At 48.9% G+C, this 19,132-nt stretch overlaps 1 protein-coding gene across 1 annotated transcript; it reads left to right on the forward strand.

The window, feature by feature from the left end:
- The first annotated feature begins 1,753 nt into the window (after positions 1 to 1,753).
- LOC144490200 (gap junction delta-2 protein-like) lies at positions 1,754 to 13,021 on the forward strand. Its single transcript, XM_078207997.1, has 2 exons — positions 1,754 to 1,824; positions 12,169 to 13,021. The coding sequence occupies exons 1-2, from the start codon at positions 1,754 to 1,756 to the stop codon at positions 13,019 to 13,021; spliced, it is 924 nt and encodes a 307-aa protein (XP_078064123.1).
- Positions 13,022 to 19,132: the final 6,111 nt, after the last annotated feature.

Here is a 19,132-nt window from a genome sequence, read left to right on the forward strand (position 1 = left end):
TATGATTCTACCAGCACAGAATGTAGTTGAGGCCAAAAGGTTGTGGGATTTCAAGAAGAAATTAGAAATAGCTCTAGGGGCTAAAGGGATCAAGGGATATGGGGGAAAAGGGGGGAACTCAGGATATTGAATTTGATGATCAGCCATGATCAAAATGAATGGGGGAGCAGGCTCGAAGGGCCGAATGGCCTCCTCCTGCTTCTAGTTTCTATGTTCAATTGCGCAATCTGGGAAACGCAGGTGGCAGACCCTGATCTGAGCACAGCAAGATCCCAGGAACGAGATGATGGCCAGATCGCTGGCCTCCGAGCGACGCTCACCGAGGGTTGAGTCGTAGAAACCATTTGCGTCACAGCATGAGACCATTCAGCCCATTGTGTCGCTGCTGGCTCTTCTCTCAGGAGCAATTCACGGAACACTCCCCTGCACACCCCTCCTTTTTTGGGATCTTTACAAAAATATAGAAAACGGAGGAAGATTTACCCATCTGAAGGAGGCCACTCTGCCCATCGTGTCTGCGCTGGCCGACAAACGAGCCCTCCGCCCTGAGTCCAATCACAATTTTCAGCAGTCGGTCAATGGATCCGAAGGTTGCGGCATTTCAGATGAGTATTTGGGCACCTTTATAAATTAGTTGCCTCTGCAACCCTGCCAGAGTGAGTTCCAGACACCAACAACCCTCAGGATGAAAGATTATTCCCTCATCCCCCCCCTCTAATCCTTCTACCAATCATTAAGGGGCAATTTAGCATGGCCAATCCATCTAACCCGCACATCTTTGGTCTCTTTCTGTGCTGTAGGGATTCTAAGATTCTAAGTGTGAGAGGAAACCGGAGGAAACCCACGCAGACACGGGGAGCACGTGCAGACCCCGCACAGACAGTGACCCAAGCCGGGAATCGAACCCGGGTCCCTGGAGCTGTGAAGCAGCAGTGCCAACCACTCTGTGCCACCCGTGCCGCCCTGGTGAATTCTACACATTCACCACTCTCTGGGTGAAGAAACAAACTTCTCCTCACCTCAGTCCTAAAAACAAAAGGTTTACCCCCCTCACCCTCAAACTATGACCCCCCCCTAGTACTGGACTCCATCCCCCCCACCTTTGGGGACATCAAGTTCTTTAGGATGTCCCCCTCCCCGCACGGGGCTCGGAGAATGTTAAGTCTATTATTCTGTACAGATGGCAATAGTGCCTTTGAGGAGTCGAGAGAGAGAGAAGCCATCACAGTTAATTAAGATTAGAAAACCAAGCCTTTGGGGCTTTGCAATGATGGGAGAGAGGCAAATCCTTTTGTACAGGATAGTTTCGTTCAGTCAGGCTGGTTGGTGAGCCGCTTTTGTGAATATATATATATTTTTAAAAATCACCAGTGTAAAACTGAGGAGATTGAAATGATTGGCGAAGATAAAACTCCCTGGGCTACAGGATGCCGGGGATTGGGATTCATTTGGGCAAAGATTAAAAAAGCAGGGAACCAAAATACCTTTTTTCTGATGGATTGACTTTGAATCCGATTAAAGCGAGTCGACTTTGATTATTATCTGTTAACAGTGCGGGTCCTAATGGCTTGTAGCGCGGGTGAATGGACACAGCTTCACGGATGAAATGGTCGCCCCGTGAAACCCATGGGGATTCTCTCGTTCCCCCGAAACCGTGGACCGGGATCTCGGGACTGGAGATAAAAAGGGAAGAGTCCGGTAACTTTCCGAGTCCACCCCTCCTCGATTCGGGTCTCCTGAGGTCCCTCCAGCCATGGGCGAATGGTCTATCTTGGAGAGGCTGCTGGAGGCAGCTGTACAGCAGCACTCCACCATGATCGGAAGGTGAGATTGGCTCAGAAAGAGGGGGGGAAGGTGGCGGTGGGGGAAATGATTAAACGTTCACCTCTTAGGTTAAAAACAAAACCCCAGCAAGTCCGTCCAGTAAAACCCTGCCCGCAATCTCCCAATATGTGTCGGATCCATTTAGAAAAATGGTCTTAATTTAACCCTGTGATTCCTTTGCATTTATTGAAATGTGACTTGTACAGAGAGTTTAGGAAAAAAATTACAAATACTGTGTGTGAGAGAATGCGAGAGAAAGAGAGAGCTGGAGAGAGAGACTGAGTGTGTGAGAGGGAGTGAGAGAAAGAGAGTGTGGGAGAGAGTGCATGAGAGAGTGAGAGATGGAGAGAATGTGTGAGCGAGAGAGTGATAGAAAAAGAGTGTGTGTGGGAGAGAGAGTGAGAGAGTGATAGAAAGAGAGAGTGAGAGAGTGATAGAAAGAGAGAATGCATGTGAGAGGGAGTGAGAGAGTGACAGAAAGAGAGAGTGACAGAAAGAGAGAGTGTGTGTGTGAAGGAGTGAGAGAAAGAGAGAGTGAGAGAGAGTGCGTGAGAGAGTGAGAGAAGGAGTGTGTGTGAAAGAGAGCGAGAGTGATAGAAAGAGAGAATGCATGAGAGAGAGAGTGAGAGAGTGATAGAAAGAGAGAGTGAGAGAGAGTGCATGAGAGAGTGAGAGAAAAAGAGTGTGTGAGAGAGAGAGTGAGAGAGTGTGTGTGTGTGAGGGAGTGAGAGTGAGAGAGAGTGAAAGGAGAGAGTGTGTGAGAGAGAGTGATAGAAAGAGAGTGTGTGTGAGAGAGTGAGAGAAAGAGAGTGAGAGAGAGTGCAAGAGAGAGTGTGTGAGAGAGTGAGAGTGCATGAGAGAGTGAGAGAAGGAGAGTGTGTGTGTGAGAGAGAGCGATAGAAAGAGAGAGTGAGAGAGAGTGCATGAGAGAGTGAGAAAAAGAGTGTGTGAGAGAGAGAGTGAGAGAGTGTGTGTGTGAGGGAGTGAGAGTGAGAGAGAGTGCATGAGAGAATGAGAGAAGGAGAGAGTGTGTGTGAGAGAGTGATAGAAAGAGAGTGTGTAAGAGAGTGAGAGTGCATGAGAGAGTGAGAGAAGGAGAGAGTGTGTGAGAGAGAGTGTGTGTGAGAGAGTGAGAAAAAGAGAGAGTGAGAGAGGGCAAGAGAGAGTGTGTGTGAGAGAAAGTGAGAGAGTGATAGAGAGTGTGTGAGAGGGAGCGAGAGAAAGAGAGAGTACATGAGAGAGTGAGAAAAAGAGTGTGTGTGAGAGAGTGAGTGAAAAAGAAAGCAAAAGAGGGAGTTAGAGAGAGATAGACTGTGTGTGAGAGAATGAGAGAAAGAGAGTGTGAAAGAGAGAGAGAGCAAAAGAGTTGGAGATAGTGTGTGTGTGTGAGAGAAAGAGAGTGTGTGAGAAAAAGAGAGAGTTAGAGAGAGATAGACTGAGTGAGAGAAAGAGAGTGTGAGAGAGAGGGAGAGAAGGAATGTGAGAATGAATGTGTGTGTTCGTGTGTGCGCGCATGAGAAAGAGAGTTAGAGAAAGCGAGAGTAAGAATGGGGGCGATTCTCCCAGCCCGCTGCACTGCTCTAGCTTGGGGCTGCCGGAGGGGGGTGGGGGTGGGGGAGATTGGGGCTGGCGGGGAGACATCGGGACTGGGCCAGAGACGGTCAGGAGACCAGTGATTGGGGGGAGGGAGGGGGTGGGGTGGGGGAGTGAGTCGGAGGGCCAGCGATGGGGGGTCGCGGCGCTGGCCAGTGATCGAGTTGGCCAGCGATCGGAAGGTCGGCAGTGTGGGGCCACTGTGCATGTGCTCGGCGCTGACAGATTGGCGCATGTGCAGTGGCGCACTCAGCGCTATGCTGTCGGCCTCTCCAGTGGGAATAGACCCTGCCCACTGATTTTCAGCGTGATTCATGCTGAGACACTCTGCAGTGCTCAGACTGTGGGAGATTCATTCTGGAAGTCCCGCTGAAAAAAACCCAGCGGGATTTACTCCTGTTTTTATGCGAATTCGGCACTGGGAGAATCGGCCCCAATGTGTGAGTGTGCATGTGTGAGTGTGCATGTGTGAGTGTGCATGTGTGAGTGTGCATGTGTGAGTGTGCATGTGTGAGTGTGCATGTGTGCATGTGTGAGTGTGCATGTGTGAGTGTGCATGTGTGCATGTGTGAGTGTGCATGTGTGAGTGTGCATGTGTGAGTGTGAGTGTGAGTGTGTGAGTGTGAGTGTGGGTTGGCTCACAGTGGGGTGGGAGCTGAGGGCTTGTAGGCGGTGGGGACACTGGGGCAGTGCCAGCCGTGGCCACCTTGTCGTTATTGGTGGCCTTGTGGGTGGGACAATGCTTCCGCATGTTACATTTATCTAGCGCCTTCTACAACCCTGGGGCATCCCCGTGTCTGCGTGGGTTTCCTCCAGGTGCTCCGGTTTCCTCCCGGACTCCAAAAATGTGCGGGTTAGGTGGATTGGTCATGCTGAATTGCCCCTTAGTGTCAGGGGGACTAGCCAGGGTAATCATGTGGGGGTTAGGGGAATAGGGTCTGGGTGGGATTGTGGTCAGTGCAGATTCGATGGGCCGAATGGCTTCCTTCTGTACTGCAAGGATTCTATGAAAAGAAATAGGGGCTAGCTGGGACACTGGGTCGTGTGGGGGGGGAGAGCTGTGAGTGTGAACAAGTCGATATAAATAGGGGATAGCTGGGACACTGGGTTGTGTGGGGAGAGCTGTGAGGGTGAACAATCAATATAAATAGGGGATAGCTGGGACACTGGGTTGTGTGGGGAGAGCTGTGAGGGTGAACAAGTTGATATAAATAGGGGATAGCTGGGACACTGGGTTGTGTGGGGAGAGCTGTGAGGGTGAACAATCGATATAAATAGGGGATAGCTGGGACACTGGGTTGTGTGGGGAGAGCTGTGAGGGTGAACAAGTTGATATAAATAGGGGATAGCTGGGACACTGGGTTGTGTGGGGAGAGCTGTGAGGGTGAACAAGGTCAATAAACTCAGTAAAGAAAAGCTCTGTGGCTTAATTTTGACTTCACCCACTGATTTGGATTTTGTTAACACCCAAAAGTGCCTGGAGGCGGGGATTGAACCCTCAACCTTCAGACACAGGTGACACCCACTGAGCCAGGGCTAATACCCATTCCATTCTAATACCCGTACCATTATTATAACGGCTCGTGCCGAGGACACGTGTCTGTCACAATCAGAGGTTAAGATGTGGGGGACAGAAAACATGCCAAAGAGCAGGATTGGGACTGTGTGGAATCAGACACCCAGCGCTGTACGTTCTGTCAGGCGAGGGAAAGACTTGCGGGTCAGCAATTTAAAATTAAAGCGCAGGAGCCCATTTTCTGGATGATTGATTCCCAAGATGTTGTTTAATTGTTATTCGCTGTGTTCAGTCTCCCACCCCCACCCTAAACCAGCCCTTCCTCCTCCTCTGTTCCCAGCCAGAAGGCATTGAGGCCTTTGCCACCAGTAACTCTCCACCATGTCCCTGTTATTCATGCGCGACTGGCGGTGTTATTTAATCAGAAAGCAGGTTACCTCAGCTGGATTTAACCCCATCCTTACTCTCTTTTCTTCATTAGCTTTCGAGGTGTGGGCGTCACTTGCAAGACCAGAATTTATTCTCCCCCCATCCCTAATGGGGAGGCAATGGCCTAGTGGTATTATCGCTAGACTATTAATCCAGAAACTCAGCTCAATGCTCTGGGGACCCGGGTTCGAATCCCGCCACGGCAGATGGTGGAATTTGAATTCAATAAAAAAAAATATCTGGAATTAAGATGACTATGAAACCATTGTCGATTGTCAGAAAACCCCATCTAGTTTCAATAATGTCTTTAGGGAAGGAAATCTGCTGTCCTTACCCGGTCTGGCCCACATGTGGCTATATCAGTGAACCAGATGGGTTTTTCCAACAATCGACAATTATGCCTCATTACAGGAAGGATGTGGAAAAGATTGAAAGGGTGCAGAGGCGATTTACAAGGATGTTGCCTGGATTGAGTGGCATGCCTTATGAGGATAGGCTGAGGGAGCTCGGTCTTTTCTCCTTGGAGAGACGAAGGATGAGAGGAGACCTGATAGAGGTATATAAGATGTTGAGAGGCATAGATCGGGTGGACTCTCAGAGGCTTTTTCCCAGGGTGGGAATGGCTGCTACGAGAGGACACAGGTTTAGGGTGCTGGGGGGTAGGTACAGGGGAGATGTTAGGGGGAAGTTTTTCACACAGAGGGTGGTGGGCGAGTGGAATCAGCTGCCGTCAGTGGTGGTGGAGGCAAACTCAATCGGGTCTTTTAAGAGACTCCTGGATGAGGACGTGGGACTTAATAGGATGGAGGGTTTTAGGTAGGCCTAGAAGGTAGGGATATGTTCGGCACAACTTGTGGGGCTGAAGGGCCTGTTTTGTGCTGTAGTTTTTCTATGTTTCTATGTTTCATGGTCATCAGTAGATTCTTGATTCCAGATTTTTTTAATTGCGTTTTTTTTTTGGATTTATTATTGTCGCATATATTAACATAGTGAAAAGTATTGTTTCTTGTGCGCTATACAGACATAGGGAAGGAAAGGAGAGAGTGCAGAATGTAGTGTAACAGTCATAGCTAGGGTGTAGAGAAAGATCAACTTAATGCGAGGTCGGTCCATTCAATGGTCTGACAGCAGCAGGGAAGAAGCTGTTCTTGAGTCGGTCGGTATGTGACCTCAGACTTTTGTATCTTTTTCCCAACGGAAGAAGGTGGAAGAGAGAATGTCCGGGGTGCGTGGGGTCCTTAATTATGCTGGTTGCTTTGCCGAGGCAGCGGGAAGTGTAGACAGAGTCAATGGATGGGAGGCTGGTTTGCGTGATGGATTGGGCTTTTGTAGTTCCTTGCGGTCTTGGGCAGAGCAGGAGCCATACCAAGCTGTGATACAATCAGAAAGAATACTTTCTATGGTGCATCTGTAAAAGTTGGTGAGAGTCGTAGCTGACATACCAAACTTCCTTAGTCTTCTGAGAAAGTAGAGGCGTTGTGGGCTTTCTTAACTATAGTGTCAGCATGGGGGGGACCAGGACAGGTTGTTGGTGACCTGGACACCTAAAAACGTGACGCTCTCGACCCTTTCTACTTTGTCCCCGTTGATGTAGACAGGGGCATGTTCTCCTTTACATTTCCTGAAGTCGATGACAATCTCCTCTGTTTTGTTGACATTAAGGGAGAGATTATTGTTGCCGCACCAGTTCACCAGATTCCCTATCTCATTCCTGTACTCTGTCTCGTCATTGTTTGAGATCCGACCCACTACAGTGGTGTCATCAGCAAACTTGAAAATCAAATGGGAGGGGAATTTGGCCGCACAGTCATAGGTGTATACGGAGTATAGTAAGGGGCTGAGGACACAGCCTTGTGGGGCACCGGTGTTGAGGACGATCGTGGAGAAGGTGTTGTTGCCTATCCTTACTGAATTCCACTATCTGCTGTGGTTGACTCTCAACTGCCCTCCAAGGGCAACTGGGGATGGGCAATAAATGCTGGCCAGCCAGCGATGCCCATGTCCCAGGAATGAATAAAACAAAAACTACCCCTTGAGAAGGTGGTGGGTGAGCTGCCTTCTTGAACCGCTGCAGTCCCTGTAGTGTAGGTGCATCCACAGTGCTGTTATGGATGGAGTTCCAGGATTTTAACCCAGCCACAGTGAAGGAACGGCCAATATTTTTCCAAGTCAGGATGGAGCGGGAGGGGAACTTGGGAAGTAATGTTCCCCATTCATCTGTCCTTCTACGTGGGAGAGGTTGTGCTGGAAGAGGTGCTGTTCAAGGAGTCACATAGGTACGTTTCCACAAGAGTCTTTCTTTAAATTCATTCTTGGGACATGGGCATCGCTGGCTAGGCCAGCATTTATTGTCCATCCCTAGGTGAGGCCGCAGCTGGAATACTGTGTGCAGTATTGGTCCCCTTATTTGCGGAAGGATATATTGGCCTTGGAGGGAGTGCAGAGAAGGTTCATCAGGTTGATACCAGAGATGAGGGGTGTTGATTATGAGGAGAGACTGAGCAGATTGGGTTTGTATTCGTTGGAATTTAGAAGGCTGAGGGGGGATCTTATAGAGACCTATAAGATAATGAAGGGGCTGGATAGGGGAGAGATGGAGAGATTTGTTCCACTTAGAAAGGAAACTAGAACTAGAGGGCACAGCCTCAAAATAAAAGGGGGTCAGTTTAGGACAGAGTTGAGGAGGAACTTCTTCTCTCAGAGGGTGGTGAATCTCTGGAATTCTCTGCCCACTGAAGTGGTGGAGGCTACCTTGTTGAATATGTTTAAATCACGGATAGATGGATTCCTGATCGGTAAGGGAATTAGGGGTTATAGGGATCAGGCGGGTAAGTGGAACTGATCCACTTCAGATCAGCCATGATGTTATTGAATGGCGGGGCAGGCTCGAGGGGCTAGATGGCCTACTCCTGCTCCTAGTTCTTATGTTCTTATGTAGTCGCCTTTGAACTGAATGACTTGCTGAGCCATTTCAGAGGGCAGTTGAGAGTCAACCACACTGCTGTGGCTCTGGAGTCGCATGTAGGCCAGACCGGGTAAGGACGGCAGATTTCCTTCCCTAAAGGGACATTAGTGAACCAGATGGGTTTTTCCGACAATGGTTTCATGGTCATCAGTAGATTCTTAATTCCAGATATTTTTCATTGAATTCAAATTCCACCATCTGCCGTGGCGGGATTCGAACCCAGGTCCCTAGAACATCAACTGAGTTTCTGGATTAAAAGTCTAGCGATAATACCATTTGCCCATCGCCTCCCACTAACATGCAGAATAATCAAGCACCTGCTTTATCACTTGCATTAATAAGATAGAACCACGCACATAGTTCTGTGTCTGGAAACCACCCTCCTCGGACCAAGAACTCCCCAGCAATCACGAGCCGTTCCTAACTGAGTTTCATTTTTAGTCCCTTCCTGGTTCAGTCTTAGTGAACAATTGTTTCCACTGGCACCGGGGAGAAAGCAATCAAAGGACATAGATTTATAATAATTGGCAAAAAATACACACCAGAGGGAGAGAGGAGAAACAAGTGGTTGTGACCTGGAACTTGCTGCCTAACAAGATATGGGACAAGTGCAGGAAAATGGGATCAGTGTGCCTCTAACGGTAGTTATTGTCGGTGCAGACTCGAAGGGCCTTTTCTCTGCTGTACGATTCTATGACTTTCACATGGGAATTGGATAATCATAGAAATCATAGAAACCCTACAGTGCAGAAGGAGGCCATTCGGCCCATCGAGTCTGCACCGACCACAATCCCACCCAGGCCCTACCCCCACATATTCTACCCGCTAATCCCTCTAACCTACACATCCCAGGACTCTAAGGGGCAATTTTTTAACCTGGCCAATCAACCTAACCCGCACATCTTTGGACTGTGGGAGGAAACCGGAGCACCCGGAGGAAACCCACGCAGACACGAGGAGAATGTGCAAACTCCACACAGACAGTGACCCGAGCCGGGAATCGAACCCGGGACCCTGGAGCTGTGAAGCAGCAGTGCTAACCACTGTGCTACCATGCCGCCCCATGGCTTGGAAAGGAATAGCAGTCAGGGCAGTGGGGTAAAGAGTAGTTTTAAATTGGCACAAGTTGCCTGAATAACCTCCTTCAGTGCTGACCTGTTGTCATAGGGTGCGGGGCAATAAAGTTTAAAGTTTATTTATTAGTCACAAGTAAGGCTTACATTAACGCTGCAATGAAATTACTGTGAAAATCCCCTAGTCGCCACACTCCGGCGCCTGTTAAAGGGGACACTGGGCGCACAGTGGGTTAGCACTGCTGCCTCACAGCGCCAGGGACCCGGGTTCAATTCCCGGCTTGGGTCACTGCCTGTGTGGAGTTTGCACGTTCTCCCCGTGTCTGCGTGGGTTTCCTCCCACATTCTGAAAGACGTGCTGGTTAGGGCGCATTGACCCGAACAGGCGCCAGAGTGTGGCGACTAGGGGAATTTCACAGTAACTTCATTGCAGTGTTAATGTAAGCCTTGTGACTAATGAATAAACTTTAAACACTGGGGAAGTAGAACAAAACGGAAGGACTGGGATGGGGTGAGGTTAAATGACAAAAGATGCGAAGGAACAAACTGGTGGAGGGAACGGTAATGGTGGACAGGGGTTTAGAATTCTTTCGCAACTGATGTGAGCTGGATCAATTGTTAATCTTAAACCAAAGACACTCATTTTTGTTAACCAAAGGTTAATGGATATGGGGCATAAACAGGAATATGGAGTTTGATTAGAGCTCAAATGAATGGTTTAGTTAATTTATTATTGTCATAAGTAAGCTTACATGAACGCTGCAATGAAGTTACTGTGAAATTCCCCTAGTTGCCACACTCCGACTATCTATCTATCTCCGACTGTTTGGGTACACTGAGGGAGAATTTAGCACGGCCAATGCACCTAACCAGCACGTCGTTCAGACTGTGGGAGGAAACCCACGCAGACACAGGGAGAATGTGCAGACTCCACACAGACAGTGACCCAAGCCAGGAATTGAACCCAGGACCCTGGCGCTGTGAGTCATCAGTGCTAACCACTGTGCCACCGTGCCGCAAATGGTGACAGAGTGGTATTGTCACTGGACTAGTGATCCGGAGGCCCAGGCTGAAGACTTCGGCACGTGACTTCGAATCCCACCATGGCGGACGGTGAAATTGGAAATCAATTAATAAAATTGGAATTGTAAAACTAGCCTCATTAAGACTATAGGAGCAGGAGTAGGCCATTCAGCCCCTTGAGCCTGCTGTGCCATTCAATAGGATCATGACTGATCCAACATTCCTCACGTCCACTTTCCTGCCCTTTCCCCGTAACCCTTGATTCCCTTACTGATCAAAAATCTATCCAACTCAGCCTTAAACATGCACAAGAACTCTGCCCCCGCAGCGCTCTGTGGCAAGGAGTTCCAAAGAGTAATAATTGTTGCTCGTTTTAAAATTTGGCATTCCTCTGTTTGTCCTGATGAGTACAAGATAAAAAACTTTGGCATTCTTGATAAAGGCGACTTATTGCAGATGCTGGAATCTGAAACTGAAAGGATCATAGAATCATAAAGGTTTACAGCATGGGAACAGGCCCTTCGGCCCAACTTGTCCATGCCGCCCAGTTTTTACCATGGTAGACAATGTCGATTGCATTAAAACAGCTGTTTAAGAGAACTCCATGACTTGGTCTGGTTACTTGAAGGGTAAAGTTGTGATCAATTAAAAGGCTGACATCAAAGCCCGCAATAGAAACAAAAACAGAAAATGCTGGAAAGACTCAGAGGGTCTGACAGCATCTGTGGAGAGAGAGTAGAGCCAACGTTTCGAGTCAGGATGACCCTTCGTCAGAGTTGAAATAAGAACATAAGAGCTAGGAGCAGGAGTGGGCCATCTGGCCCCTCGAGCCTGCTCCGCCATTCAATAAGATCATGGCTGATCTTTTCGTGAACTCAGCTCCACTTTCAATGAGGTAGCCTCAACTGCTTCACTGGGCGGGGAATTCCACAGATTCACAACCCTTTGGGTGAAGAAGTTCCTCCTAAACTCAATCCTAAATCTGCTTCCCCTTATTTTGAGGCTGTGCCCCCTAGTTCTAGTTTCACCCACCAGTGGAAACAACTTCCCTGCTTCTATCTTATCTATTCCCTTCATAATCTTATATGTTTCTATAAGATCTCCCCTCATTCTTCTGAATTCCAATGAGTATAGCCCCAGTCTACTCAGTCTCTCCTCATAAGCCAACCCTCTCAACTCCGGAATCAACCTAGTGAATCTCCTCTGCACCCCCTCCAGTGCCAGTATATCCTTTCTCAAGTAAGGAGTCCAAAACTGTACACAGTGAATGAGAGAACGTCGGAACAGGTATGGATAGGCCTGTCAGTTCTTTGAGCCGGCTCTCCCATCCAATAGGATCTTGGCAGATCTGGTTTGTGTCTCAGCTCCACTTTCCTGTCTCTACCCCCATAACCTTCGACCTCCTTGTCAGTCTGCCTTGAATATATTCACTGACCCAGCTTTCAGTTATCTCTGGGGAAGAGCACTCCACAGAGTAGAGGCGTAGACTATTTTCTAAATGGGGAGTAATTTCAGAAATCGGGAGGACAAAGAACTTGGGAGTCCTAGTTCAGGATTCTCTGATCAAGGTCTCCCCTCATTCTTCTGAACTCCAATGAGTGTAGTCCCAGTCTACTCATGTACTGACGTTTAGCATTCTTGTGTTTGTCCTGATGAGTACGAGAGGGAAAACTTTGACTGCCTGTCTCTTATCCCAGAAATACTTGTAAGATTTGCCCACGTAACTTCTGGTCTTTGCTTTTCAGAATCCTCCTCACGGTGGTGGTGATCTTTCGGATTTTAATCGTCGCCATCGTCGGGGAGACGGTCTACGAGGACGAGCAGGCCATGTTCATGTGCAACACCCTTCAGCCCGGTTGCAACCAGGCCTGCTACGACCGGGCGTTCCCCATCTCTCACATCAGATACTGGGTCTTCCAGATCATCCTGGTGTGCACCCCCAGTCTCTGCTTCATCACGTACTCCATGCACCAGTTGTCGAAGCAGAAGGAAAAACGTTTCTCCGTGCTCTACCCGGTCCTGGAGGGGGATTTCACCAGGACTTCCCTGGAGCAGAAGGAAGACAAGAGGCCAAGGTGCAGCCTCATCAACGGGATTCCGGCTCAGAGCCCAGAGGGAACTGTAACGTCACGGGAATTGGACCACGTAGAGGGCAAGAGGAGGTCCAACCTTTCGGGATGGATTAGCAGCAAGAACGCAAAGATGAAACAGCAGGAGGGCATATCGAGGTTTTACATCATCCAGGTGGTCTTCAGGAACGCCTTGGAGATTGGCTTCTTGATGGGACAATACTTTCTCTACGGGTTCAACGTGCCCGCCATCTTTGAGTGCGACCGGTATCCCTGCGTCAAGGAGGTGGAGTGCTACGTGTCCAGGCCGACGGAAAAGACAATCTTCCTGGTGTTCATGTTCGCCGTCAGTGGTATCTGCGTGGTCCTGAACCTCGCTGAGCTCAACCACCTGGGCTGGAAGAAGATCAAGACAGCGGTCCGAGGGGTTCGCGCCAAGGGGAAGTCCGCCTTCGAGATCAGGAAGAAGGTGCCGCCGTATTTCAGCACCCAGGGAAGGACCCAAACCAGCGAGTCTGCGTATGTCTGAGTGACTTTGACTGATCGTACAAGTATTTCTGGGATAAGAGACATGCAGTCAAAGTTTTCCGTCTCGTACTCATCAGGAAAAACCCAGAGACAACCAAATTCATTGGAAGGGAATGGTTAAAAAAAAATTGTACTTGGCCCATGACCGCAGCTTGTCTTTGTAGAGTGTGGCCTGCTAGTAGAGTCAAAGAAATTCAAGGACCCGGTAGTGTGAAGGGAACTCATAAGTCAAGAGGAAGGAAGATTTGCATTTATATAGAGTTTTTCACGACCAACGGATGTCCCAAAGCACTTTACACCCACTTAAGAGTGCTGAAGCGCTGTCACTGTTGTAATGTAGGAAACACGGCAGCCAATCTGGGCAGAGCAAGATCCCAGGAACAGCAATTTGATTAAGGACCAGATAATCTGGGGGTCTTTTTTAAGGGTGCAATGTTGACGGAGGGATGAATGTTGTCCAAGACACCAGGGGAAAACATCCCTACTCTCCTTCATAATCGTGACATAGGGACCTTTTACATCCATCCGTACAAGCGAATGAGGCTTCCATTCACGATCTCAGTTGGAAAATGGCACCTCCAATGACACTGGGACAGCAACATGGTCAAGTAATTTCCTAGCATCGTGGGATGTGGGTGTCGCTGGCTGGGCCAGCATTTATTGCCCATCTCTAGTTGCCCTTGAACTGAGTGGCTTGCTAGGCCATTTCAGAGGGCAGTTCAGAGTCAACCACATTGCTGTGGCTCTGGAGTTACATGTAGGCCAGACCGGGGAAGGACGGCAGATTTCCTTCCCTAAAGGACATTAAAGTTCATTTATTAGTATCACAAGTAAGACTTACATTAACACTGCAATGAAGCTACTGTGAAAATCCCCTCGTCGCCACCTATTTGGGTACACTGAGGGAGACTTTAGCATGGTCAATACAGCTAACCAGTATGTTTTTCAGACTGTGGGAGAAAACCCTCATTTACCCTCCTAATCTCCCTGGTACTAAGGGCAATTTAGCCTGGCCAGTCCACTTAACACGCACATCTTTGGACTGTGGGAGGAAACTGGAGCACCCGGAGGAAACCCAAGCAGACACGGGGAGAATGTGCAGACTCCACACAGACAGTGACCGAAGCCAGGAATTGAACCCAGGTCCCTGGCGCTGTGAGGCGGCAGTGTCAACCACTGTGCCACCGTGCTGCTCATTAGCGAACCAGATGGGTTTTCCCGACAATCATAGAAATCATAGAAATCATAGAAACCCTACAGTGCAGAAGGAGGCCATTCGGCCCATCGAGTCTGCACCGACCACAATCCCACCCAGGCCCTACCCCCACATATTTACCCGCTAATCCCTCTAACTACACATCTCAGGGACAATTTTTAACCTGGCCAATCAACCTAACCCGCACATCTTTGGACTGTGGGAGGAAACCGGAGCACCCGGAGGAAACCCACGCAGACACGAGGAGAATGTGCAAACTCCACACAGACAATGGTTTCATGGATTCTTAATTCCAGATGCATTTTATTGGATTCAAATCCTTCCGTGGCGGGATTCGAACCTGCGTCCCCAGGACGTTAGCTGGATTAATAGTCTAGCGATAATACCACTAGGCCATCGCCTCCCTAATCGTTTGCCCTTGCCATTGGAGCTTTCTTCAGGATTGGAAGTAAGGAACTCTGAGACATCATTTGACATGATGTCCTAGTTGGGCGGCAGGGTGGCACAGTGGTTAGCACTGCCTTCTCACAGGGCCTGGGTTCGATTCCAGCCTCGGGTCACTGCCTGTGTGGAGTCTGCACGTTCTCCCCATGTCTGCGTGGGTTTCCTCCGGGTGCTCCGGTTTCCTCCCACTGTCCGAAGATGTGCAGGTTAGGTGGATTGGCCGTACTGAATTTGCCCTAGTGTCAGGGGGATTAGGAGGGTAAATGAGATTACGGGAATCCTGGGTGGTATTGTGGTCTGCAGACTCAATGGGCTGAATGGCCTCCTTCTGTACTGTAGGGATTCTATGATTCTAAGTTCTGCTTTAGAGTTTAATTCCCACACGTTTGCCTTCGGTCTTCACTTGGGAATGGAACAATGAAGGAATCATCTTCATGAGGATCACTCTTGATGTTAATAAAACCATGGAGGTGCTGCCAACCCTGGGACTGAATTGGTCTCTGGGACATTGCGTTCAAATTTAGTCCATCATGGCTCCCATCAGTAATGTAACCGGATATGAAGAATAGACCAGGGAGGTCTCAGAACTATATTCCCCATCCATGCCTAAAGGTTTTTTGCTTTTTTCTCTCTTCAGCAGGGAAACAGGCCCTTTGGCCCAACTTGTCCACGCTGCCCCTTTTTTAACCACTAAGCTAGTTCCAATTGCCCGCGTTTGGTCCATATCCCTCTATACCCATCTTACAAATGTAACTGTCTAAATGATTTTTAAAAGACAAAATTGTAGCCGCCTCCAATACTAACTCTAGCAGCTCGTTCCAGACACTCATCACCCCCTGATTGGAATAATTGCCCCTTTGGCCTCATCTTTGAACACTAAGGGGCATTTTAGTATGGTCAATTAACCTAACTTGCACACCTTTGGACACTAAGGGACAATTTAGCATGGCCAATCCATCTCACCTGCACATCTTTGGACTGAGGGAGGAAACCGGAGCACCCGGAGGAAACCCATGCAGACACGAGGAGAATGTGCAAACTCCACACAGACAGTGACCCGAGGCTGGAATTGAACCCAGGTCCCTGGCGCTGTGAGGCAACAATGCTAGCCACTGTGCCACCCGTAATAATGTCATAATGAATGGCGGAGCAGACTTGGAGGGCTGAATGGCCTACTCCTGCTTCTAGTTTCTATGACACATCCAGTGCCCTACTGAGGGAGTGCCGAACTTTCTAAGATCCCTGTTGGATCGATGTGAAAGATTGCGTGGCCACTATTTCAGAGATGAGGAGGGGAGATGTCCCCAGCGTCCTGGCCAACATTCATCCCTCGACCATCAGAGAGACAGTCCGGCCGTTACCACATTCCTGTTTAAGGGATAAAGGCATCGAAGGATATGCTGATAGGGGTGAGATGTAGAGGGATGCAAGGAGGCTCACACGGAGCATGAATATCAGCAATGGGACTCACTGCAAAGCAGCATCAGGAACATTGGGACATGAGGAGGCCATTCAGCCCCTCAAGCTCATTCTGCCATCCAGTTAGACTACATCTTAATACAATTCAGTTCTGGAACAAAACAGAAAATGCTGGATAAACTCAGCAGGACTGGCAACGTCTGTGGAGCAAGAAACAGAGTCAACATTTCAAGTCCCTATGTCTCTTCATAGAATCCTACAGTGCAGAAAGAGGCCATTCGGCCCAGCGAGTCTGCACCAACCACAATCCCACCCAGGCACTATCCACATATCCCTACATATTTTACCCACTAACCCCCCTAACCTATACATCCCGGGACACTAAGGGGCAATTTAGAATGGCCAATCAACCTAGCCCGCACATCTTTGGACATCTTCTGCAGAAGACGCACAGTGGCACAGTGGTTAGCACTGCTGCCTCACAGTACCAGGGACCCGGATTCGATTCCAGCCTTGGGTCACTGTCTGTGCGGAGTCTGCACGTTCTCCCCATGTCTGCGTGGGTTTCCTCCAGGTATTCTGGTTTCCTCCCACAGTCCAAAAGACGTGCTGGTTAGGGCATTGGCCATGCTAAATTGCTCCTTAGTGTCCAAAGATGCGCAGTTTAGATGGATTGGCCATGCTAAATTGCCCCTTAGTGTCAGGGGAACTGGCTAGGGTAAATGCATGGGGTTATGTGGCTCAGGCCTGGGTGTGATTATGGTCAGTGCAGACTCGATGGGCTGAGTGGCCTCCTTCTGCACTGTAGGACTCTATGAGTCAATGGCCTCCTCCTGTTCCTGTGTCCCAATGTCCTATGTCCCCTGGCACGGAATGTCACAGAAAGGTTTATTATTGTTTCGTGACATGTTCTAAGAGGCCGAAGGCAGTGGATTCTGCTTTTTATTCAAATTAATCTGTCTCTGAGCAAGAGACACGAGAACCAAAACAGCAGCAAGAAAGGATTCAGCGCAAAGGTGAGGGAGAAATCCTGGAAGCTTCATATCATTGTGCGAATGAGCAGCAGTGTTCCGATTTTAACTCCAGTTTTAATTCCAGCATGCTTCACAAGCAGCGATTCTTTTGTAACAATGTTGTACAGGTGATCATTCTGAGTTAGAACTTGAATCGATTCCCCTTTCTCAATTTCATTCTCTTGTTCCGAACGTTTTTCCTCAAGGCATGGTGAATATATTAAAGAATTTACAAGGCAGATTCTGTGACTTTTGCTGAATATTTAATTATCTGTCTTTGTGGCGGTGTCTGACCGGGATCAAACCACCTCTGGGACAAAATAAAAAGCTGTACCAGCCTCCCTCCTGACTCCAGTAGAAATTTGCTACCAAATAAACCTGTTGGACTTTAACCTGGTGCTGTTAAAACTCTTACTGTGTTTACCCCAGTCCAACGCCGGCATCTCCACATCCAGTAGAAAGGGGCAGAGAGAGATTGAGTGTGTGTGAGAGAGAGAGAGAGAAAATGAGCGGCGGAGAAAGACAAAAAAGGCAGAGAAAGAGAGAGAATCCCGGAATTGTTACAATGCACAAGGAGGTCATTCGCTCCATCATGTCTGCATGGTTCTCGGATTGTTCCAGTCTGCTGCCTTCTCCCAGTCACCCTGCACGGCACGGTGGCACAGTGGTTAGCACTACTGCCTCACAGCGCTGGGGACCCAGGTTCGATTCCCGGCTTGGGTCACTGTCTGTGTGGAGTCTGCACATTCTCTGCGCGGGTCCCCTCCGGGTGCTCCGGTTTCCTCCGAAAAATGTGCTGGTTAGGGTGCATTGGCCATGCTAAATTCTCCCTCAGTGTACCCGAACAGGCGCCGGAGTGTGGTGACTAGGGGATTTTCACAGTAACTTCATTGCAGTGTTAACATAAGTGTGGTGAACCACTGTTACTACATGTATGTGCCTGGACACACCCATGCTGCACCTGGCCCGAGACTCCTCCCTTTCCACCTGGGACCCCTCCCTTTCCACCCAGAGTGGGGTATAAAGGTGATGGTCCCTCCTCCTTGCCTCAGTCTAGACCAGGTCAGCTACAAGGGTGTGCTCCTGTTCTCTGTGAATAAAAGCCTATTAGTTTCCCCACACTCTCAGAAGTCTTCGCGTCGTAATTGATAGTGCATCAATAAGTCAACTTGTGACACTAATAAATAAACTTTTCAGGTAACGGTGTAATTCCACCACACCCCTCAGGCACCCAATTCCTAACATTAACCACTCACTGCGTAAAAATGTTTCTCCTCATATCACTTTTGCTTCTTCCAGCAGTTATTTTAAATCCGAGTCCCCTCTTGTTCTCGATCCTTTCACAAATGGGAACAGTTTCTTCCTACCGACTCGGTCAAGATCCTTCATGATTTAGAACACCTCGATCAAATCTCTTCTTCTACCTGTGGAAAACAACCCTAACTTCGCCGATCTATCTTCAAACATAGAAACCATTCGTGCCCTTCGAGCCTGCTCAACCCTTCAGTATGGTGGTGCCCGATCCTCGATCTCAATGCCATAATTCCGCTTTCTCCCCACATCCCCTGATGCCATTAAAAGCAGCCAGCAATACAAAGGACCCCCACTACACCCGGCGGGTTTCCTCCGGGTGCTCCGGTTTCCTCCCACAGTCCGAAAGATGTGCTGGTAAGGTGCTAAATTCTCCCACGGTGTAACCCGAACAGGCGCCGGATTGTGGCGACTCGGGGATCTTTACAGTAACTTCATTGCAGTGTGATGCACCATTGATTACGCAAAGACTCGTTGTTGCGAAATAACAGGCTTTTATTAACAAAGAACAGAAGCACTCCCGAACCGATAGCTAATCCGAACTGAGGCAAAAGGGGCGGAGAGCAGCCATCTTTATACCCCAAGAAGGGCGGAGCCCCGGATTGAGGCAGCAGGGGCGTGTCTAGGCATATCACATAAACTATCACATAAACAGGCAACTACAGTGGTTCACCACACAGTGTTAATGTAAGCCTACTTGTGACACTAA

The sequence above is a fragment of the Mustelus asterias genome, unplaced genomic scaffold, assembly GCF_964213995.1.
Source record: "Mustelus asterias unplaced genomic scaffold, sMusAst1.hap1.1 HAP1_SCAFFOLD_3000, whole genome shotgun sequence".
NCBI lineage: Eukaryota > Metazoa > Chordata > Chondrichthyes > Carcharhiniformes > Triakidae > Mustelus > Mustelus asterias.

Coding starts and splice junctions, on each gene's coding strand:
- LOC144490200 (XM_078207997.1), top strand. CDS start 1,754: ATGGGCGAATGGTCTATCTTGGAGAGGCTGCTGGAGGCAGCTGTACAG. Junction 1,825..12,168: donor CACTCCACCATGATCGGAAG/GTGAGATTGGCT, acceptor TTTGCTTTTCAG/AATCCTCCTCACGGTGGTGG.